The 23491-nt window shown below is 46.4% G+C and overlaps 1 protein-coding gene across 2 annotated transcripts in view; it reads left to right on the forward strand.

Moving 5' to 3' along the window:
- Nucleotides 1-23491, forward strand: part of PLXNA4 (plexin A4) — a 450712-nt gene that overhangs the window by 41153 nt on the left and 386068 nt on the right. For both annotated transcript variants that reach the window (XM_033057624.2, XM_033057622.2), the window contains exon 3: nucleotides 3942-4124. In XM_033057624.2, the coding sequence (XP_032913515.1) occupies nucleotides 3942-4124 (183 nt within the window). The remainder of the gene's footprint in view (nucleotides 1-3941; nucleotides 4125-23491) is intronic.

Consider the following 23491-nt stretch of genomic DNA (forward strand, 5'->3'; position numbering starts at 1 on the left):
AGCTCCAGAGAGTTTAACGTGGCTACTTTATATTGCTGCTAGGAGTGTCTGGAATTGAAAATAAACCTGCGCTGGCAACTCCTGACCCTTTCATCATAAATCCAAACTTCCTTACGTGTCTCTCTTTGCTGCAGAAGATGACTGTATTTCTGTCTCTACAAAGGCCTGTGTGCAGCTGAGAGCCACAGCTGTGCAGGAGCAGGGTGGTGTTTATTTGTAGGGGTTTTGCTTGCTGGCGTTTTTTTGGCAGATGATCCCCAGAGGAAATAACCCAAATACGTTAAATGAAAATAGTTTTCGTGTGGCGTGTGGCTTGCTGGCCTTGCTCCTGCTCCTCCTGGGGGAGGGTTGTCCACATGGCAAACCACAAGGCTGTGATTGCTTCTCTGGCACCCAACCAGCAGCACGTGAGTGGACACAGAGTTCTAGAATAATTTGGGTTGCAAGTGACCTAAAGATCATCAAATTCTACCCCCAGCCATGGGTAAGGACACCTTTCATTATTCCAGATTGCTTCCAGCTCTGTCCAGCCTGGCCTTGGACACTTGCAGGGATCCAGGGACAGCCACAGCTTCTCTGTGACAGCACCTCCCCACCCTCATCATAAATAATTTCATCTTTAAATCTAGTGTGACTCGACCTTCTTTAAAAGATCTGCTCCCCTAAGTGCTTCTCATAAGGATATAAATAATGGCAGGGAGAAAAAAATGAAATAAATAGGCTTAAATTTAATTTTGTGTCTGTGTGGGGTTATTAGCCCCATTAAGGGTAGGTCTGAGTTCAGCTGGAGCCCAGTCAGGTGAAGGAGGAACTCCCCAGTGGCAATTAGGATTAATGAAATCTCAACAGGTTGGAGACAGGCTGCAAATCAGCCACAGGTGTTGGTGCTTGGGGCTGTGGTTTTGGGGGCTGTGTCCTAGGATGGGAGGGTGTGGATGGTGCAGGAAGGCAGCAAGATGAGTGTGGGGTTCCTTTCTGGTCTCCAGTGCTTTGGCTGCAGTGGTTGGTTTTGGCTGTGCCCCTCCAAGGGGGAGGACTCTGGCTGTGCCAGCTCTGCTGGATTCATCTCATTTCACTGCTTGTCAGGATGATTTCCTCTGGTTTGGGATGGAGCTTTGTTCCCTGCACCTTAGGTAAGATGCCTGCTGGCACTGTGAAGCTTTTCCTTGTCTTGTTTTCCTTGAAAACTTTCCTCCCTTTCCCCTCTTTCTGCTGTTCTGGAGTTTCCTGTTTCAACCTGAAGTGATTCTTTTCAGCTTGTCCAGCCATTATATCGAGCAGTTTGATTAGACCTTTGAAACACAAAGCTGAAGAGTTTCTGCTCAAGCTGGGCCTGACTTGAAGACCTGAATTCTTGGATCTTAGATCCATAGGACAATTAATGTTGGAAGAACATCAAGGGGCCATGCAGTTGGGCTGAGGGGATTGTATTTAGACTGAAGGGATTGTATTTAGATTGAGGGGATCACCTCCATCAGTTTTGAGGTCCCCTGGCTCTGTTGGAAGCTGCATTTCTAGCTTGGTTGCGTGGCTCCTTCTCTAACCCACCTCCTTTCCCATGTTGGTTATGGATTTCTATGGGTTTCAGATTTTTCCTGGACTTTTTTCCTGACGTTTTGGACTAGCAGCATCCTGCCTGTGCTGGTGGAGGCTGCTGATCTGCTCCCTAATTGCTCTTTGAGCCGGTGTTTTAGCTCTGCTGAAAAGGGCAGTCCACAAACACTAATGACTCCTGCAGGCCAGAGCTCAGGCTAGTTGATCCCTCCTAATGGCCCTTTGAATTCCTCCTAGGTTTTATGTATTTATAAACACATTTAGGACACATTATTCTTCTATTCAGCAAAACCATCTGTAATTATTGCCCGTAATTGCTGGGTGAGGATAAAATGAATCAACTATCAGGCTTTTACTGCTCTGAACTCAAGCAGGGAGCATCACTTTTTTTTTAGCTGCTTTTCCAGGAAGATGTGAGTTGAGTCAAAGAAAATTGTCATGGTCTTTTCCTACTGATATATCAAAACTAGGCAACCTTTCCTGTACAGTTAATTATTGCTTTTCCAGGCCTCACTCCAGCAAAACATTTTAAGTGGCTGCTTAACTTGAAATCTCTAAGTGGCTCCAGAGAAGTTAATCAAGTCCAACTGCTCTGGCAGTTGTGTGCTGGGATATTTAGGGTTTTATTTGATTTATTCTCTGGATATCTCTGGCCTGGATTAGCTTCACCTGCCTCGATGGTGCCTGAAGGTAGAAGAGCTGCCTGTGCCGTGTTCCTGCTGTATTTCTGCAACTCCCTGAAGTCCAGAGAAAAACCCTTAGGGATAATTGGACATTACATTGATTTAAGTGAAAGGATCCCGGTGGAGCATACTGCTGAGTTCAAATGTAGTGGGTGTTGCAGCTCATGCAGTGATGAAAAGGGGTTTTTCTTTGGTTGTGGGGAGTTCATGGATATCTCCAACAAAAGCTGGAAAGCCCCTGTGGTAGCTTCCTTTCTGCCAAAGAATTTCAGGGAATTGCAGCATCCCAGTAAGATGGGAAATCACAGAATGGTTTGGGTTGGAAGGCACCTTAAAGAAAGGAAAGATGGGTGCTGATGTCCTTGCAAACAGCTTGATGGGTGTTAATGTCTTTGAAATATCCCTAAATGTCCCTGCCAACCACAATCCCACAAGTTGCTCACAAAACCCGGGAATTTTAACTACAGCTCCTGACCTTTAGGGGTGGGCAAACCCCCAGAACCCAGCCAGCCTGAGCTGCTGAGCTTTGGGGGAAATGATGGGGGGGATATTTGGTAGGTGGTTTGGGAAGGCTGCACCTACCTGGTGCCCCAGCAATGGGAAAGGGACAGGGTGGGTTTGGGATAAAAGGAGGCTGCATCCTCTGAAACCTCGAGAGAGAAACCCCATGGGGGAACACCCCAGTGGACTCTCTCCCTCTATTCAAGTAAACTTGCAGAACTCTTCTGTGTCCTTTATGGATGCTGACTTTTCATGTTTTTTCCCCACACCATCCATTGCCACCCCCTTCCACGGGCAGGGACACTTTCTCTTATCCCAAGGTGCTCCAAGCCTCATCCAACCTGGCCTTGGACACTTCCCAGGGATCTGGAAGCTTCTCTGGACCGTGTGTGCCAGGGCATCCCCACCTTCACAGCCAAAAATTTCTCCCCATCTAAAGCTGCTTTCTGGCAATTTGAAGCAATTGCCTCTTGTTGTGTCCCTCCATCCCTTCCCTGAGTTCTGCTCCAGCTCTCTTGGAGCCCCCTGAGCTACTGGAAAGGGCTTTAAGTTTCTGGTATTTAATTCTTACCACAGTCCCTTCTGCAGATTTGGCCTGGGCTGACCCTCTCTCACTTGGACAATTCCTGGACACTCCTTGAAGGGTGATAATTTCCAAGATGTAACATAAACAACCTGGCTGAGTTTAGAATTAGGAGAGGAGTGGTTATTTAGGCTTCATAGATATGATCCTTAGTGTTGGATCCTGGATCTAGAAGACAGGTCAGGGTCTATTTTATTTTCCAGTGTGGATTTAGCTCAGTGGTTCTTACTCTGGATCTATGGGAATGGTGTGAATTTTTTTTTTTTTTTTTTTGCCAGAACTTAGGTATGTTAAAGACATTTTCAGCAGACTTCTACTTGATTGGTGAGTCTTGACTGGTAAAACTGACTGGTAAAGCAGTAGGAAAAAGGCTTAATGTAATGTATCCTGCTGGGCTGTCATTCAAGAGAACCAACTTTCCAGTTCTCCTTCTGGCTGTAACTCATTGTGCAACTTTGGAGAGTTGTTTTTTTTTTTTTCCATCTCCTTCTCCAGTCCTCCCTGATTTTTGTCAGCCTGCATAAATTACAAGCACGTTATGCAATGGAGGGATACTTCCCAAATGGCTAAAAAATCGGTGACTTCAGCTGTTTTCCCCTTCCTTCTCTCTCTCTTTGCAGCTGTTAACAATTGATGACAATTTCTGTGGCCTGGATATGAATGCCCCCTTGGGAGTATCGTCCATGGTGCGAGGGCTCCCCATTTTCACTGAGGATGGGGACAGGATGACCTCGGTGATTGCCTACGTCTACAAGAACCACTCCCTGGCTTTTGTGGGCACCAAGAGTGGGAAGCTCAAGAAGGTAAGACCTACATGGTCCTCTAATTCAGATTTTCATGTTTTTATGGTGATTTAAGTGTTGCACTGAGCATGAGTGCAGTCCTCGTCCTAAGGTGCTCCTATTTTGATGATAAAAAATGGTTTGGTTGGCAAAAAAACTGTGTTTCACCCTCAAGGGACAGAGATGATCTGAGAAAGGATAAAATCCTCTTTCCAAATGGTTATTCATCAGGAAATTAATGCTTCAGAAGTGAAACCACAGCCCCAGTCGCAGATGGACGTGATGTGATTTGCATCCAACAGAATTTTCTGTGTTCAGACCATCTCTTAATTGAGTCATTGATCTCCTGTGCATACTGGAGAAAAAACTGATTGGGGCTGAAGTTTGGGAACCAGGATTTTTGTTCTGGAGATCTTTCTTCAGAGCAGTGTGACCAGGCTGTGATTTCACCACGAGCCCAGCACGGGATCACGGCTGCCCTGCTGACGTCAGGCTGGGAGGAAAAGGCTTGGCCTCAAAGCCAGGCTGTGTCCTGAGCCACAATGAGCTTTATGTGTCTGTCAGAGGCACTCAGAGAGGTGGCATCCTCTCCCTGTGGCTTTCCCAAGGAAAGCAGAGCTGTTGGAAGTGAGCTGAGGATGGGCACTGCCTCTGTTTCAGCGTACCAGTCTGTCACTGTTGGTCTGAATGCTCAGCCCAGGGGTGTGGGAGAGCATTGCCTGTGCCTGGAGCTGGTGGCTTTGCCATGGGGAGAAGCTGGGATGGGAGGTTGTGATGTTCTAGGATGTTGTTTCCTCTTGCAAATGGGATTTCTTGTGCATTGGGGCAAATAAAATGCTGTGAAAAGGTGACCCATTGTGGCTTGTGGATAGTGAGGAGAGTTGTTTGTTCATGGATGCTTAAGGATAGTCTGGAATCTCTGCTTTTATTCCTCTACCTGTTTCTTCACTGGCAAAGCAGGTCTGGGTTGTAAATTCAGGTGGCATTTCCCCCATGCTGAGGGAGGAATGGGATCCTGCCCACTGGAAAATGTCTCTGGCTTTGTTGGAAGGCTGCTTGTGCTTTTGAAAAGAAAACATGATGTGGATTTTTTTTTTTTTTCTTTATTCAGGCATGTGAAAAAGGAGCCAAATTGTTTTTTTTTAACAGTCATAATAAAAATAATCTCCTCCCCTGGCTAATTAGGTTTTGCTTCCCTGTCATGTGTGATGATACAATAATCTGTGCAGTTCTCCAGTCAGTGTCTTGGAGGGAGGGAAATGGGGTGGCTGAGATCTGAATGGTAAATATTGGAAAGACCTAAGCACTTAATGACTGCTCTCCCTGCACTCACAAGCTTTTGATTGGGGTTTTCTTTGGCTTCAGGAGGAGAAAACTCAGCCACAGCTCTGTCTTTGCCTTTCAGGTCGCATTGCAGAATCCAAGATCTGATTCCTTTTTAATAGGGGAAAAATAGGAGAGAAAGCTTTGTGTGCTTTATGGAGTGTGGTAGGGAGCAGGGACAGCCTTATAGGGTAAAGAATGAGGAGAGGAGAGCTGCAGTGGCTGATGCAATTTGAGAATGGGAATAAAACTGAGCTTTTCTTAACATGCTGAATATTCTGCTTGTGGTAGTTCCCACATTGGGTGAGTTGGAGCAGGGCTGGAACCTTGGGCTGAGATTTGCTCAGGTGAATAAATTTCCCCCAAAGAGGCAGAACACAAAGCAGAATGGGACTGCCCTAACCATGTGTGATTATTTTGGCTCAGTTGATCCAGACTCCTGGAGACCTTTAGGTCCTGTAGGTTCAGCCCAATCCTTGCTGTGACTTCTGCAATCCCTGACTCTCCTCCTCACATTGTCACCCTTCTGCTCCCAAGGAACAGCAACCTGTCACCTCCTCTGGGAGGTTTGGCACTCAGGATTTTCCCTGGGTGCTCCCTGACCCCTGCCACAGACCTTTTGATGCTTTGTTTTCCACCAGGTGCTGCAAGGAAAATGCTGCATTGGGATTGCAGCTCCAGCATAACCCATGATTTTAGCATGAAGTTTTTCTGCTTAAAAACAGTGGTAAATTGGAGTAAGCCTTGTAGGATTAGATGAAACTCCTGGACAAATCCTGGGATTTTAAATTTTTTTTATTTTTTTGTGCTGTTGGGTCCTACCAGGCGTGTCACACTCTGCTGCTTCTCCTGGTGCAGTGCAGCTCCTCGGTCAAGCTGCAATGGAATATTTTGGATGTCAGGAAAGAGGAGTTCTGAGATTATCCCCAAGATAGCAGGATTTATTCTGTGCTTGGAAAACTCCCTGCAAGTCATTACAAGATGGTTTTGGAGAAACTTTGCTGCTTTATTTTTTCTTTTTTTCTGCAGTTTTAGTATTTTCCTCTCCGTGTGAGGTTTTTTTTAATGTATGGAAGTGGCAGACTGTGTATCAGATTTTGATTTATGTGATCCATGAATGCTCTACAAAATACCCACAGTCATAAAGCAATATCTGTTAGTTGATACACAAATGTCACATGTGTCAAAGGAATTTATCCAGTGGCACACACAGCTGAAGGAAAATATTGTGCTTTACAGGAACATATCATTAAAATGAATACTAGCAGAGTATCAGGAATCTGCCCATGTAACCAAGACAACAAAGACAGAAAGAAAAGGGAAAAAACCAAGATAGAGATAGGGTAGGGAAAGTGTGAGTGAAACCAAATGACACGGTTGGCCCCAGCATTTCACTGCCCCAGGCAAAATCCATTTTGCAGCCCTTGCTCATTCACAAAGCTCCATGTGCAGTCCATCAGGAAGGCACAGAATAATGTGCTGGAGAAATATTCCCTCCAGTTCTGCTGCCTTGTCCAGGGTGTGCAGCCTGGCCCTGCAGAATGAAGAAATAAATAGGATAAAAATGAAGGGCTACGGAAAAGGAAAAATTTCTCTTGTCCATATCTAACACAGAAACCACTGCCCTTGGATTCGAGGTTTAATGGGGGTTTGTGACTTTTTAAGGATGGAGAAGGGTGGTTTAATTCTTTGCTCTGCCAGGAACTTCTGGTGTGTCTCCATGTCCCATTTTCTCTCCTGCAAATGGCAGGGAGTGTTTTCCTTGCTCAAAGAGTGCTGGAGAAAATGAATTTACTAAGTGCTGTGAGGTGTGTGATCATCTCAAACAGCTTAACAGATCAGGTGGGATGGAAAAGCAGCTCCTGAGCACTTGTGGCATTGTTTAATGAGAAATACTGAATTTTGCTGTGCTTTGGTGAGAACCCAGTGTGTGATTTCCTCCTGTGCTGGCTGTCCCATGGTGCTCCCACTTTGGTGCTGAGTGTTCCACAGTTTTAGTGTAACCCAGGGATCCTGATGGGCTTCCTTGGCTGTGAACCTCTCTGTACCTGGGGAATGCTTCAGGCAAAACCTGTGGCTGAAATGCAGTTGGTAACCCTGGGAGTTTTTAGTGATTTCTTTCAGGAGATGCAACAACAACAAAAAACAAACAAACAAAAAAAAAACAACAGAAAAAAACAACAAACAAAAAAACCACCTCACTTGAGTTTAACAAATGTCTGATTTGTCTCCCTGCAAACAGCACAGGAGCTGTTCCTGGGGATGTTCTCCCTTCAAACTACTTTGTCTTTTTATTTTTCTTTGTTCACTCTCTCATTCCATGCTCAGCTCTTCACTCCAGTGGCAGGAGAAAAGCAGGGATGTACCCATGAGCTTGGTTTGGATTTTTTTCCTGGTGCCACTAGTACCTGGCATCACTGAGGGAGTGTAGCAGTATTCCATATTCCTTGTATTCCTTTCCCCAGGCATTTAATTTATGGGTCATTGCTTCTGTGCAGATCATTTCCAGTCAGAGAATTACAACTTACCTGCAATTATTCTGTGTGCAGGTGTAATGGGAGAGTTGAGCTTACAAGTGTCAGCCTGGGAGCAGCCCCAGGAAATGCATTTCTCACAAAATAAAGCCCTGCTCTATTTTGAAATGTTTATTTGATAATGGAGTAGTAGAAATTTTCACGTATTTGAAACTTCCCCGTAAGAAATTGTTTGGTTTCTTTTCATTCCATCCAAATATTTCACTCAAAGCCTTTTCTATGCTGAATTCCTTGCAGAGAGAGAACTCTAGCTTAAAAACCAACACTCTCTCACTCTGTGGGCTGTATTTCATTTTTCATCAAATGTAATCAGTTTGTGGTCTTTGAAAGGGTTTTTAGATGTGGAATGTCGTGTGGGGTGAAGGTTTTCACTCAGATCCGGCAGCTCTGAAATCTGGCCAGCACTTCCCACCAGGTATCAACTCAGTATTGCCCAGTTCCATGGGTTATCCATCCTCTGAACTCTTGGGACACTGCTTCCCTGGGATCCAGAGACAAAGCACCACAGGGAGAATTCAAAACCTGGGAGCTGGGGTTTGCAGTCCCTCTCACAGGGGTGATGGGGAGGTGCCAAGCTGTGAATGGAAATGTCCAAGACCAGGTTGGATGGGGCTTGGAGCAACCTGGTGGAGTGGAAGGCATCCCTGCCCTTGGGATTGATGTCCCAGTTCCAGCCAGGGGGGTGGAATTTGCTGGAATTTGCCTCCCATCCAAGGAGCTGGAGCTGAGGTGGCAAATCTGGGATTGCCAAGCACGGAATATCAGTCTGGTGGTAACTGCAGGCACAGCCAGAGATCCCCACTGCTTCTCCAGGCCAGGGGGTTTCTGAATGCACACAAAACCAGGAGCCCTGCTCAGTTTGGATCCTCCCTGGAGGGAATTCTGCAGCTGACAGCTCTGTGTGAACACCAGCAGGGAAACTCAGCTCCCTTCTCTTCCCTCCGCTGCCTTGAAAGACTTGGGGTTCTTTTGAATTTTATTTTTTTCCCCCAGCTGTTTGGCAGGTGGGCTTGACTGCTCTGAAAACACACTGGAGAGGCTCTGGCTCCTGCTGAGAAGATGTTTTCTGCAAGAGGGGCTGGTTCACCCTGGCCTCTCCTCACAGCAGGAGTCTGGGTGCTTCACTCACTTGTGATGGAGCAACGCTGGTTCCTGTCAGATTTTGATGTTTGCACTTGTCTGTGTTCTACCTCTCCTCTTGCAGAGGTTGTTGCCAGCTTAGATGCCTGGAAATGAGTTGATTTTTCTGGCTGAAGCACTCAGAGTTGTGGTTTTGGTAGCTGTGGTGGGTTTGGTGTTTGGTACCTGTGTTGGGTGAAAGGAGTGGTGGGGATCAGTGTGGGCATTGGGCAGTGGCACAATTTCTCCTGGATCACGTAATAATCATTGCCTAGTGATCATAAAGTCCTAAAACATCACCTAAAAAGGCATGGATTGTGTTCCATGGGTGAAATCAAAGATGCAGGATACACAAATAGGGGCCAGTGGGTGGAGGGAAGGTGCTCACCTGGCTCCATTGCCAGGCCATGTCCAGATACTGAATCCAATTTTAGGCTACTCAGAGCAAAAGCTCTGCTGACAACCACAACAAGTTCAGGAAAGGGTCAAGGAGTGAGCTGGAGAACCTGCCCTGAGAGGAGGGGATGAGAGAAATGAGCTTATTCAGGCTGGAGGTGAGAAAATGTGGAGGGAGCAGGTAACAGCATTCCCATGGCAGCAGGGAGGTTATTGAGGAGCTGGTGGGTGAGGAGAGGATGTGGAACAGCAGGTGTAAGTTAGCATGAAGAAAATCCAATTGGATTTTTATATCATGAAGACCTTGAAGAAGCAGTTCCCATTCTTGGAGACTTTCAAGGCCAGAAGGGACAGAACAGCCTGGTCTGATCTCACAGCAGAACCTGCTTTGAATGGGAGGTTGGGTTGTGAGGTCCCTTCCAGCCTGGGTTACCCTGTGCTCCATTCTCTGCCCTAAACCCACATCAGAGGGGCCCTGCCCAGCCTCTGCACCAGTGGGAAATACCCACCAATGGTTCCATCACTGCAGGTGGCTGCTTTGCCTCTCCCATCCCTCATTTCCCTCATTCCCGTTGTTCTGGCACTTCCAGCTACAACTTCTCCATGTCTCACACTGCAGCTTGTGGCAGTGTCTAACTGCAGTAGGAAAACTCCTCTTTTTTTTTTTTTTTTTTTTTTTTTTCCCTTTTCCTGTGACATGAAGGCTGCTGTTCCTGGGAAGAACTGGAGCCTGCTTTTTGGCAGAGAGCAATTAATTTTCCATGTCTCTCCTTCTCCTCTCTGTTTCCTGACTACTCAGCAATCTCTGTGCTGGTGTGCAGGGTTTGGCTGAGCTGTGCTTTCACTGGGTGCTTTTCCTACATGTGTTGAGTGCTGCTCTTTTTTTATTTTGGATATTCTGTTTTAGCTGTGACTCAGAGTCTTGTCAGAGGGGGAATCTTGTGATCATGCAGTGAGATTTGCAAATAACTGTCTAATCCTTCCAAGCTCCACACCAGCAGTGCTGCTCTGTCTGATTTTACTCCCAGCTCCAGGAGAAAGAGCAGCAGGGAAGGCAGCAGGTTGTGCCTTCAACCCTTCCTTTAAATGCAGCCTTGCAGAGCTGGATTTCCCCACAGAGGGCTGAGGATGTGTGTTGTGCAGGCAGGGGGATGTTAGGGACAAATCCAGACAGGAGGAGAGAGGTGATGATGTCCTGCTGCCTGCTCCTTGCTGGGATCCATGGATCCTGGGGACAGCTGGCTGTCACCTGCCCTGTGCTGGTGGTGGCAGGTGATTTTCTGCATGGGGTCAGGCTGTGTGTCCATGGCAATCCTGCAGGGGTGGGATACAAGGAAAAGCAAATTCCTTCCCGTGTTCCTCTGGTCCATTGGCTTCTCTTTGTCCCTTTGTTCTTGGAGAAATGTATGGCTGGAACATGAGGTGACCAGCTCTGGTCTTCACCTGCTCCTGCTGTCCAGGGTGACACAGAGAGGCTCTAACTTTCCACTGGATGCCCAGCCACAAAAACTCTTGTGATGCCTCCCTCCTCTCTGTCCCCTTCCTTTTTGACTGGGATGATGACTTTTCAAGGAGCCCTGGAAGTGCCTCTTGCATCTGCCTTTGATTTGAATGCCTCTTGCCTGCAGACCTTTCTTAAGGAAAGTCAGCTTAAGTGCATTTTCCTAATTAGTTTTGCTTTAAATTAATCTTTTGAAATAATTTTATCAAAAAGAGGAAACCTTCTCCCCGGTCCCTTATTTTATTGCCTTGTTTTCATGCGTGGTCTCTGGGTTCATTTCTCTGTTTCCCTTGTCCTTGGATAGGCCATCATTTGCATATTTGATTAAGCTCCAAGTGTTATCAGGGAGCCAGCTGAAAGGAGAGCAAGTCCCTGATAAGGGGCTGTGCATCCATCTCTTCTTTTCACCGTGCTGCACTCCATCCCCCTCCCCACCCTGCTGTGTCTGTGCCCAAAATCACCTCCTCAGTCCCTCCCCTTGGCCAGATGTTGATCTGTGCCCCAGCTGCTGGCAGGGGGGATGCACACATCACACCTGGACACTCCTGTCCTCAGGAAGGGATGGGCACAGCAAAGGGCTGGGCACTGCTGGGGATGTGAGCCTTGGCAGAGAGATCCAGGCTCAGTTTCCTGCTCCATGGTGAGTGGAATGTGGAATATTGTCCTGGAGGGCACCAGGGGTGGGTGAGGGAGGGGATTGTCCTGCTTTTCTTTCAGAGTCCTGTGTGAAATTTGGGATGGCACAGTGTAAGAAAGATAATTATAAAGCCATCAGAAGGAGGGCAGTGAAGATGGGGAAAATCCTTTTGGGGTGATTTGGTTTGTCCAACCTGGAGAGGAGGAGTTTAAAGGGGGATCTCACCAGTCTGCAGCTTCCTCCTGAGGGGCAGAGACTGATCTGTTCTCTCTGTGAGCAGGGACATCTGGAGCTGTGCCAGGGAGGGGTGAAGTTGGAGATCAGGGAATGGGCACAGCCCCAAGGCTGCCAGAGCTCCAGGAGCATTTGGACAATGCTCTCAGGGATGCACAGGGTGGGATTTTAGGGTGTCATCCCTGTGGATCCATTCCAGCCCAGGATATTCCGTGGTTTTCTGAAGTTCTTTACACGATCCCAATGTGGAATATTCTGCACAGAAGTTTTGTCTCCCCACTCCACTTTGCTGAGCCTCAGCTGGGCTGTTTCCTGCAGGTACTTGCTGCAGTCTGGGCTGACACCTTCAGCTCATCCCCAGGGAATCTCTGCTGTGCAGAGACAGCAGAGTAGGGGATGAAAACAGAATTGCCACAGATGCGTAATTTGGAAATGTATTTTGTGCAAATACGTATATGAATGCAAAAAAATCCTCTTAAAACATGCCGTGGAGGTTTTGTTCTCTGACTATTGCACCATGAAAACAATTTGCCTTAAGCAGCTCCCCCAGCCCACCTCTAGGAACCCTCTAATTTCAAACCAGCTGTGGGAATGCTGGTTTAACAGTAATTTTCTCCTCCTTCCCGCTGATGTTTGGGCTGGGGGAGGCTTTGTTTGGTTTGTGACCCATAACCAGGCATTTGTGGCAGTGATCAGAGTCCAGCTCCTGGCCTGGCAGAGTTCAGAGCAAACAAAAGCAGTGGAATGAGTTGTGCTGCTGGAGCTGGACAAGGGACCACAGCCTGCAGGAGGGAGCCTCGAAAAAAGAGCTTTTCCCTCAAATGACAACCAAGTGTAAAAACCAGAGGTTTGATTGAGCCAGCTTTTAATTAGAAGGCAAAAAGGAATCCTCCCTTGGTGAGGACAAGGGGATGTTTGAAGATCTCTGCACACACCCATGTCCTGATGTGCAGAGGTTGTGAACCCCTGTGAGGGAACAGGAGTTGGGAATGCTGCTGGTGGGGCATGAGAAATAAAAGCAAGAATAAGTTTAAGAAATATCTTCCTTCATTTTATGTAACTTCTCAGAACTCACAGGTTTATCTGTTAGAAGACATCTTTAGCAAGAGTTTTTTCCCCTCAATATTTGTTAGACAGCAAAGTTTAAAGGTGCTAATATAATAATAATAATAATGAAAATTGTATCTCAAACAATTCAACAAAATTACTTTTAGGTTTTAATATCTAAATTTCTGCTTTATAAGTCTAATTTTAAAAATGGTTTGGGGAACTTTTTTTTTTTGCTAGTTATCCCAGAAACTTTATATTTTAAGATATGTTGAGCACCATGCAGGTCTAATTCTTTGAACTTAAAAAAATCATCTCATATTAGTAATTTCTCTGCTGTAATTTCCTTCTTGAAGATCTATTTTATATTGATTTATGTCTTCTTTCCAACTTGAGCCCTTCTCCTTGTGCTTTTTCCATTTGGGTGCAGTGATTCTCTGGCTGCCATTCCTGTTCTGTGGTGGCAGCCTGGCTGCAGAGCACTCAGGCTTGGATGGATTGCTGGGTGCTGGACTTGTGCTGGTTTTTGTGGGTCCCAGCCCATCTGGTGTCTGTGGGAGTGAAGATGTGTGTTGCTGTGGGACTCAGGGGTCTGTTCCTGCTCGTTCTGACACTTGTCTTTTTGTTTTGATTTTTTTTTTTTTTCTTTTTCAACCTCCCAAACCCTGTCAGTGGCCTCTCACCTCTCCTAAATGAAACCACAGGGAAAAGCTGCAGGTTCCTCCCTCTTTTTAGAATTAGAAAAGCTTTGATTGCTGGGTGAGGAGTGTAAAAATATGGACTGAAGGCTGGATCAGGACAGTTAATCAAAGATGAGATTTACCAAGCACCCCTGGGATGCTGTGCCCTAAAGAATCTTCCTGGCTGTGACAGCAACAGCTAAACCTACAGACTGGACTGTAACCTGGTGGTGTCAATTCTAGGTTGATGTAATGACTTTTTCTCATTATTTGACTCTCATTGCTTGGATCTTTTTCATCCTGATCAATGTCACTGTGGCACCAAGGATGGTCTTTCATCCTCTAAACTAAAAGAGGAACTGAATTACAAAGAGTTGGAGTGATATTTGAATTTAAACTCTCACAAAAATAGGTTTGCCAGCTGGGTTGGTGTGTCCATGCTTGACTAGGCATGGCAGGACTGTATTTGTGGGGATGTCCCTCAATCCCATGGAACATCAGCCCTAAGAGCTGTTCCTCCAGCAGGCACCAAGCTGGGCTCTGCCTTGGAGCAGTGCTGGAATCCAGGGGAACACTCCAAAGCTCTGAAGGGAGATGGTTTGGGAGCCCAGGGGGTGCCAAGAAAAGCAAAGTTGGGAGCCAGAGCTCTGTGGGTTTCAGCTCTGGTTCCATTCAGAACCATTCCAGTTCCAGTTGTGCTGAACGTGTTCTGCTGGAGATTCCCAGGGCTGGCTCACTCTGGATAACAGAGCAGCAGCTCCTGGGGGCTCTGTTGGGTTTGGGGGGTGTTTTCCCAGCTGATGTGGGGCATTGGCAGAGGATCCCAGCACATTCCAGCTGTGCAAACCTCTGCTGAGATCCTCAGGGACTCATCCTCTGCACTTCTGGTACCCTCAGTACTGAAGTGCAGCTGGCAACAAATCCCAGTGATGTCAGAGAGAAAAGGTTATCACTGAGACTGGCAGAGACCTCACCCTATGAATTTTTCAGGGCCCCTCCTGATGAAATCTAATTAAACAGCACGACTGGCACTGTGCAAATCTCCCTGTGTTCGTGTGGTTGAGCAGGGCTGGGTTATCAGGGGGAGGTTTTGTGATATCTGCTGGGGTGGATGTGGTTTCACACAGCACTGGCACTTTGATATTTCCCCCCCCACTGCTCACAAATTTCTGTGGGTTTCTCTTTGTGTGCCAATAATTGGTGTTCAAGGGAAGATGTTGAGGATGGAGAGAGGACTGGAGTGACAAGGACACTTCAGACAGCACCTGTGTTGTGGGAAGAGAAGGGATCCTGGCATCCTGTTGGGTTGGAGTGTCTCCTACAATGAGAATAACTCATTGTGCTGTTTTCTTACAGAACAGAACAAAATTTTACAAGAAATAAATAAATAAACCCAACCCAAAGGCAGCCCCGTGCCAAATCAAAGCTGATTGCTTCTCCCTCCTCTCTTTTTCAGTACAACAAACAAGCTGTGGAAGTTGTATGGTCCATGGAACAACCACTTATGGTTATTTGACCTCCTCCCCTCCCTTTCCCTCCTTCTTGATTTTTGTTTAATTAGTTCTCACTGATATTTCCACCATGAGATGGAAAGTCAAAATGTTTTGAGGCTTTCAAGCCCCTTCTCCCCCTGTAATGATGTAAATTAATTCCCCAAATCCCACCTAAAATCTGAATTTTTCACTAATTTTTCTATTAATGGAGAGAGGGAGGGGGAAAAAAAAAAAAGAAAATGTTTCCAAATTTGTATATCTCTGTTTTCCTTGCACGTCTGTAATATGTGGAGAGGTGGGAGATCTTAGGAGACTGCTGCCTTTAGTCTCTTTGTTCAACTTCTTCTGCCAGGTTAGCATTTTTGTCTGCTTGGAAGCTGGAGGATTGAACTCACCTGGGAGCCCCAGTAGTGAAATAAATTATCATAATATAGCAGGAAAAGAATATATTTTAGGATGGTGAGCAGTGCAGGACTGCCCTGGTGTATTACATCTGTTCATTTTGAGATGTAAAATGTGGCTTTGGCTTTGGGATATTCTTGTTTTGAGGGGAGGGGGCTGAGGGGATGCAGGTAAATAGAACATAAATAAAGTCCCAAACACATCCTGACATTGATAATAATTATAATAGCAAGCTAAAGCTGAGCAGTGATTGTTAATTCATTATTTTTTTAAGCCAGCCTCTCAGTTTTCAGAGGAATCTGTTTCTTCTTAAGGGACTGGCAGTGCAGTAAAGCAGAGAGGGAGGGCAGGAGATTGGAAGATCTGTTGTAATTAATATTCCAACACTCTGTTTTAACAAATTGTCAGCACAATGGGTGGAAGTGTAGGTGCAGGGCTGCTCACCAAGGTGTTTTATGCCCTTCTTTTAAACAGGGATTAATCTTTAGTTTGAACCAGGGTACCTGGCAAGGGGGAAATGAGCTCAACCCTGCCAGAAAATCTCTGAGCAGTCCCAGGCAGCAGGAGCTGAACACCCCAAACTCATTACACTGATTCTGCCACTTTCTATTAATTAATATTGATATCCTGTGGGTTTTTTATTTTCCCTGCTGGGGTTTTCACCTTGCTCATTTTGCAGCCCCTGCCTCCTCCCCTGTGCTGCTTCCTTCCCTGTTAAGGAAATCTCAGGCTCTTCCCTCTCCCAGCTCTCCCTGACATTGCCATGGAAGTGCTGCCCTTCTCCTCCCTGCTAGGAAAGATGAGATCACTGGCACTAAATATATCCCTGTCCATGCCAGGGATGCTCTGGCAGACTCTGAAGTGACTTATTTTCTATGTTTTGTCAATTCTCTGTGGCAGGTGATTTCGTTAGCTGCTCTTTAATTGCTCTCAGTTCTGCCCTCTTGCTTTTTGTTTCCACTCCCCTGGTGGAAAGGTGCTGGTGGCCACCTTGCAGCTCCTTCCTGCAGCTCAGCCTTGTTGTCTGGTTCCCAAATCTACTTCTCTAAGCTGCAAAATTTGGAATTGGAGTCAAACTCCCTGGAAGGTCACACTCAGGGTTTCAGGCTGTGGTGGGATCTGTTCCCTGTGTGATCTCTGGATCATCTCAGGCTTGTCTGCCTCCTCTCCCTGTTTATCCTGCAGTTATTGAAATGAAGAGGGGGGTGGGAAGATGATCTTTGGGACAGGACTGACTCCCTCCTTTAGTGTCTGGAGTGGGGATGGTGTTTAACAAAGTTTTTTTCCAAATATATTCACTGGGACAGTCAGTGTGTGCTCCTGGATCATCCTCACAGCTGCAGTGTTTTATGAGCAGTGTGATCCCCATCTCTGCTGTCCTGTCACCCATCCCCTTTCTTCCACTAATCACCTTGCCTGCATGTCCTTTTAAATTACTTTTTAGGATATTTTTCCCTCCTCCATCCCCTCTGTTCCTTACCCAGAAGGAGCTTCCTTCAAGCCCCCACAATTTTGTCACTCCTGGCACAACCTTTTGGCTCTGTTCACCTTGGATGTCCATTTGCAGTTTGATCAGACTGAAATATAAGAATCCTGAACTCACTTCCTGCTTTCCTACCAACTTTTATGGACCTAGCTTTGGAGAGTGGGGTTTCATCTCATTAAATGGGGAAATCTCCATTCCCAGGAAGTTCTGCCAACTCCCTTCCCACTCCAGGGAGAGAAATGAGAACTTTTAGCACACAACTCATCTCATTCTGGCAGGGAATGGAACTGCCCTGAAGCAGGGCAGGTGAATTATGTCCAAAAAGGTTCTTTTTCTCCCCATTAGAGCTAAAGGAAGCTGAGGACAACTTGTTCAGATGTGAACATCCCTTATTTCTCTGTTCCCTGGCTGTAAGTGACAGTAGTGGTGTTTCTCTGCTTTGATGAGGGTCTCATCAGCAGATTCTGAGGTGCTCCAACACTGTGATTGTAGAAAAGCTCAGTGCAGGGTTATTCAGGCAGGATTTTCCTGCTGGAAGTGTGATTAACATGTTCAGGTGGGACCATTTATTTCTTTTTGGTCCTTCATATTTTCTTCATTCTGCTGCAGGTGGAATTCAACCTTCCCTGTGGAGGTTGCTCTTCCTTGGGCCAGGCACTTGGAGTTGGCAAAGAAAATCGAGGAGGTGGCTTGAGAGTAGGGCTGAAACTTCAGCTCAGGTGGTTTAGGGAGGAAAAAAAGGGTTGGAACAGACCTGGCACATCAACACCCCCCAACCCATGGATTCCTTTTGATTCTGCCACCAACCCTCCCTAAACTGCTGAAAGATGAGGGGAAAAACCTTTAGCCTTGCTTAAAAGGGGAAGGAACCATGCAGAATTGATGGCATCTGCAGTGAGCAGGGGCACAGCCAGCAGGGCCAGGGAGTTAGGAGTGGCTCAGGGGGCTGGGATCTCCTTGGGATCTCCTTGGGATCTCCTTGGGATCACACACCTGACAGCCAAGGTGAGCTCTGCTGCACCAGCACCTCGGGATGCTTTGGGGGACACGGGGCACTTGAGGATGTTTTGGAATGCTCAATATGATTTGGAGACTCGAGTTGGCAGGATGGATTAAAGAAATGAGGAAGTATGCATGCAAAGATGAAATTATGATATTTCCAGGTGCATGATTCCAGTTGCAGGAGGACCTGACACCCAGGAGCTTGAAATCTGAAGGGCACAAAGTGACTGGAGCAGGCAGACCTTGAAAGGGGAAGTGGGGAGAGGAGCAGGTTCTGTAGAAGGAGTGGATGGGAAAGGCCAGCTTGGGTTGGGGGTGATGTGGAGAGCATGAAGGGTGGCCAGAAAAACCTCAGTGTGATGTCATGGCAGAGCAGGAAACCTCAATCTATTCCTGGCTCTGATTGCAGCACAACAAATCATTCCCTTCTCCCCATCCCTGCTCTGCTCTTCCCTGAGCCCTTCAGGGACTTGCACTGAGCCTGTCCTGAGCACAGCCACCCTTGGATCTCATCCTGGTGCTTCCCAGGCTGCTGAGCCCAGAGTTCCAAGCTGGATTGGTGTTGGGGTTCAATTCTGCACTTCCAGGTGCAGAAATTCCCTGCTGGCAGTGGGGGCTCCTCCCGTGTGTGTCTGAGCTGAGCTCTGTGAGCTTCCCCCAGCTCCCTGTGCATCCCTGATTTCCCTGCCCCTTCCCAACAGGTTGCTCATAAATTAGGTCCTGATGTGGGGATTGAATTTCACTCCAGCTGCCAGAGCTGTGGCACATCTGGGGTCCTCCTGTGGTTAATGACTTCACAAGAATGAAGCAATAAAGGTTCTGATGGCTGTGTTTTAACCCCGTGGCCCTCGTTCTGCTCAACAGGAAGGTTTCCCTGGAACAGTTAAAAACCTGTCTGCATTTAAATATCTCCCAGTGACATGCCATCTTTGAGCAGCTTTTTATGAAGTGATTTTAGTTTTGAAATTTAACAAAGCTGCAGCGTTTTTTTTTTTTTTTCATTCAGGTTTTCCTTCATAAAAGATGAACTGGTTCTCTTTAAACTGAAATAAAAACAAACCCTGTCTCTAAATTATGCCATGATTTAGCATTTATATACAACAAAGAAGCCAGTGTGAAAAAGAAAGGGGGGGAAAAACCCACCTCACTTGGAGATTTTTTTGGTGTAAGTCAGTAATGCTTTTTTCAAGGGATGATTTGTCTGTGAAGAGAAATTCCCAGCTCTGGTCACCAATGATCCCTTCAAGGGATGCTGCTCCCACTGTCCACAAACTCAAAACCATGGTCAGGAAAACTCAGATGTGACTTTGGGAACTGCATCAGAAATGCTGACATTTTAGAATGTGTCTTTTCCCAGTCCTCTTCTCTTGACAAACACCAGATCCCTAAAAAAAATCTGGTTTTTTTTGAAGGGATGTGAAGTTTTGGTGCTCCAGCCAAACTGTGGCTGTCTCTGTTGGGTGTTGTGGATGCTGAAGGTGCCACTCAGATTCTCCAGCTGTAGGATTTGGCTGCCCAGCAGATCAAATCAATAAATGTGTTTATCCTCCCAGCTCTGCTGACAGGTGTGGAAGTTGGACTGTCTTGGAGCTGCAGACAGAGCAAAAGCACTCAGGCTCTGAGCTAAAATGGATTTATCTGGAGAAGAGGCAGATATTTAATTTTGAGAGTGGCTCACATCACCTCCTAGCCAGGGTGTCCTTGTGTGTGCAGTACAAAACATCATTTATGCCACTCCTTGGAGATATCTGCCTATTTTCTGTATAAATAACTTAAGGGGAGAGTCAAGAAATTCCCTTCCTGACATTCTCCAGGGCAGACTCCATGGGGCACATCCCAGCAGAAACTCTGGGTACACAACAGGAATAAACCTCAATGTCCCTGTGCTGACAGCAAAATTATTCCTTTAATCACAGAACTGTCATTAATGAGTTATCCTGCTGCATTTGGGGAAAAGGGATTTTTCCCTGGCCTGAATTGTGTTTTACCCTTGGTCCCATCTTCAGAATGTGCTGGTGATGCTTGGAGTGTTAATTCTTGTTAAAGGCAAGCAAGGCATGGCAGACACACACTCAGAGGGGGGATAAACATCTCTCATTTATTTATTTATCTCACTAATAATTGCAAAGGATGGCCCTTCACTCATCTGTTAGGAAGTGTATCGACTTCCCCAGGTTTCCAGGAGATTTGCTGCTCCAGCACAAATCCTGAGAGGGCCCTGGGTCAGTTTTTGAGGAGCAGGGGGGCTGATGTTGGAGCTAATGAGCTTGTTATGAGACATATCCTGGGATCTCTGGCAGCTCCATCCTCTGCCACCGTGTCCAGCCAGTGTGCAATTAGGAACAAGGTCTGTGACACTGCTTTATCCTAAATCTGCAACGAGACAGAAATGTCTGATTTTCACTGAACGCACAGATACTCCTGATCTGCAGAGTGGGAACAAATTTTTCTTCTTTATGACTCAAAATCTTTAGAAGTCCAGAAGTCTCCAAGGAGTTACCTTTAAAAATTGGATTTTTTTTCAATTTTTTTTTTTTTTTTTTTGGCAGAGCTGCTGCCCATTTTTTTTCCCAGGGATTCAGAAATCAGAATGATGATTGCCCAGGAGCTGGAACCCTAGGCAGAGTGCTCGTGAGAGCTTGTTAAGTAATTGATATTGATAAATTTGATAAATTGCTGTGGTAGAAGGTGAAAGATTTTTCTGGGTGGCTGTGATAGATGCAGACACACAAACCTGGGGCCATATTTCCTCCTTGCCATGGAATCATGGTTTGGGGTTGGGAGGGATGTTAAAATCCTCTGGTTCCAATCCCATCTCCCACTACCCCAGGTGCTCCAAACTCATCCAGCCTGGCCTTGGACATGTCCAGGGATGGGCAAGTTGGCTTTTGGCTGGAGCTGGAAGAGCTCAGTTATAACTCACAAAGCAAATCCAAGATGCCAGAGCATTCCTACAAGTGATTCTCTCTTTGATCCTGATTAGCTAAATCAGGGAATACAGGTATGGAAGTGACCTCAGGAAATCCCCTGTGCCCCAAAGCAAAGCTCCTGCAGCCAAACCATCCTTCTGGGATGTTCCATTAACTCAGACACTCAGAGCCTCCAGCCAGACCCTCAGACTCTGCCTGGCTTGGATCATTTCTGGCTGTTGGGTTTGCAGGTTTCACCCTTATTTTATTTTAATGAATGTCCCAAACCTGCAAGCTCTGTCCTCTTATCCAGCCACTGTCAGACCTTTCATCTGAATTACCCCATTCATTTCAGCCCCTTCACTCCCAGCCCTCCATTATCCACACCTTTCTTTCCCTGCCCTGAACATCACCCAAGCTGCTCTTTCTCCTTGCCCTGGAAACTTTAAATGTAGATAGATATGTTAATTGGTATCATTACAACAAATGGTCCCAGTCACCCTGCAATTCAGGGAACATTTTGTGTTGCCATTTAAATGATGAGGGATTTTTTTCCCCTTTTTTCCTTTAATGCCACTGACAGCTACTTGTGTTTAATTCATTTTGATTTTGTTAGGAGGGGGAAGTTATCAGGATCGTATCATTAAAAATGCATGCTTGGGTTATTCATGCATGTTTCATACATCCCTGTGTATGATCCATCATAATTCAACATTAGCCAATGGGGATACCAAGTGGAAAAGGTCTGCTGAGCATACACATAATTCAATTACACCCATGACGTCACATTGATTGGATTCTTAATGACACCTCCGAGCCAGGCTGGGAAAAAGGAGAATTTCCAGCGAGGCTGGGAGCACCAGGTTTGTGTTACTGATCCTGGCTGGCAGGAGTTTGGAGCTGGGACCTGAATTTGGAGCTGAAGGACAGATGTGAAGCAGCTCAGGCAGCATGGCAAGAACCCTGAGTGCCACAGGAGCTGTGCTGCTTGGATGGAATAAAGAAATGAGATGTTCTCCCTGCTGTTTAATTAAAGGGCTCCTACCAGGACAGCACAGGGGAAATGTGGCATGCTGCAGCAAATCCTGGTCTGGGAATCCTCTGCCTGCACTGGAGCATTGGTTTGGTTAAAACTTCTTGATGGGTGATGTGGAGCAGGGCACAGTGGAATTCTCTGCAGCTGAGGAGGGAAATATATTGATTTTTGATGGATGGATTTAAAGATGATGTAGCTGGTGGCATCTTCATCCTCTCCTCTTGTCACAGATCCTGACTTAGGATAAATCAGTAATTACACCTTCCTTCCCCTTCACCTCCATCATGCTCTTTCACCCTGTTAGTGAAATGAATCCCTTCTTTCCATTGCTGCTGGCAATATCCATAAAGAGGCAGTGCCATTCCTGGGGCTCCAGGTGCCAGAGGTCAGGGAATGTAAAAAATCCATTATTTTGATAGCAAGGATGGGCTCCCCCTGTGACAGGGCTGGATGTCAGGAAAAGATTCTTCATCCAGAGGATGTTTGGGCACTGAACAGGCTCCTCAGGTAATGGGCAGAGCCCCAAAGCTGCCAGAACTCCAGGAATGTTTGGGCAATGAGGGATGCACAGGATTTTTTTGTGTAGTCCTTTTTTGGGCCAGGAACTTGTGGGTCCCTTCCAAATGAGGATATTTTCTGTGTGATGCAGCACTGGGATGCTGGTCTCAGTTTGGGTGTCCTGGCACTGCTGCTCCTTGGCATCAATCAGGTGGAGCAGGGATTGCTGATGCAGAGTTTTCTTTGATGGTCCTAAAAAAATAAAAAGAGGGAGGCTCAGCATCCCTTGCTGCCTCTCCTTCAATATATTTAAAAATAACTCCTCTGTGAGCGTGTCCCACCTCTCTGCCTCAGCACTTTTGAAGCTCTGGTGCATTCCAACCCAACACTGGATTATCTCCATTTTATTGGTGTTGGATCACAAGCTGAGAGAACTCAAAAAAAATAAAATAAAATAAAAATCTCTCCTTGTGGTCATGGCTGGGAGAAGAAATCACTCCTGCTGCTGACTCCCCCTGACTCCCAGACCTCTGGTTTAAGCACATGAGCATTCCAACTACCAATCCTATTGATTTTCAATTATGGCTCAAATGGAAGTGGTTGTAGCTTCGTGTTTACCCTCGGGAGACTTTGCCTTGTCATTGCTGCTGAGGAGTGAGCAGGGGGAAATCCAGTGCTGATGTGGCCTTGTGGTTGTGGGGCTGGAACTCACAGGGCTTAAATCAACAAAATCCTTTTTTTCTGGGTGTGCTGTTGGGGGCAATTCAGGGGGTGTGTGGCACGAAGAAATCGTGGCTATAAATACAGAGCCAGCGTGACAGGACAGAGTTATTGTTGGCATGAGAGTGGGGTAGTTTTAAATTCCATGGGGAGACTTTATTTCAAATGGGAGCAATGCTGAGCCTTGCTGGCATGCTCAGGACAGGCCAGGCAGGAGGCACATGAGAAGTTGGAAGCTGCAAAATTCACACTCTTGCCTTCCCTGATTTGCAGCTTGGTCAGTGTTTGCCATAGCTGTTGGGAGCAGGTGGAACAAACACAACTCAGGTTTTGAAGGTACCTCCCTCCTTGGATTTCTTAGCAGGAAATAC

The sequence above is a fragment of the Catharus ustulatus genome, chromosome 4, assembly GCF_009819885.2.
Source record: "Catharus ustulatus isolate bCatUst1 chromosome 4, bCatUst1.pri.v2, whole genome shotgun sequence".
Lineage (NCBI taxonomy): Eukaryota > Metazoa > Chordata > Aves > Passeriformes > Turdidae > Catharus > Catharus ustulatus.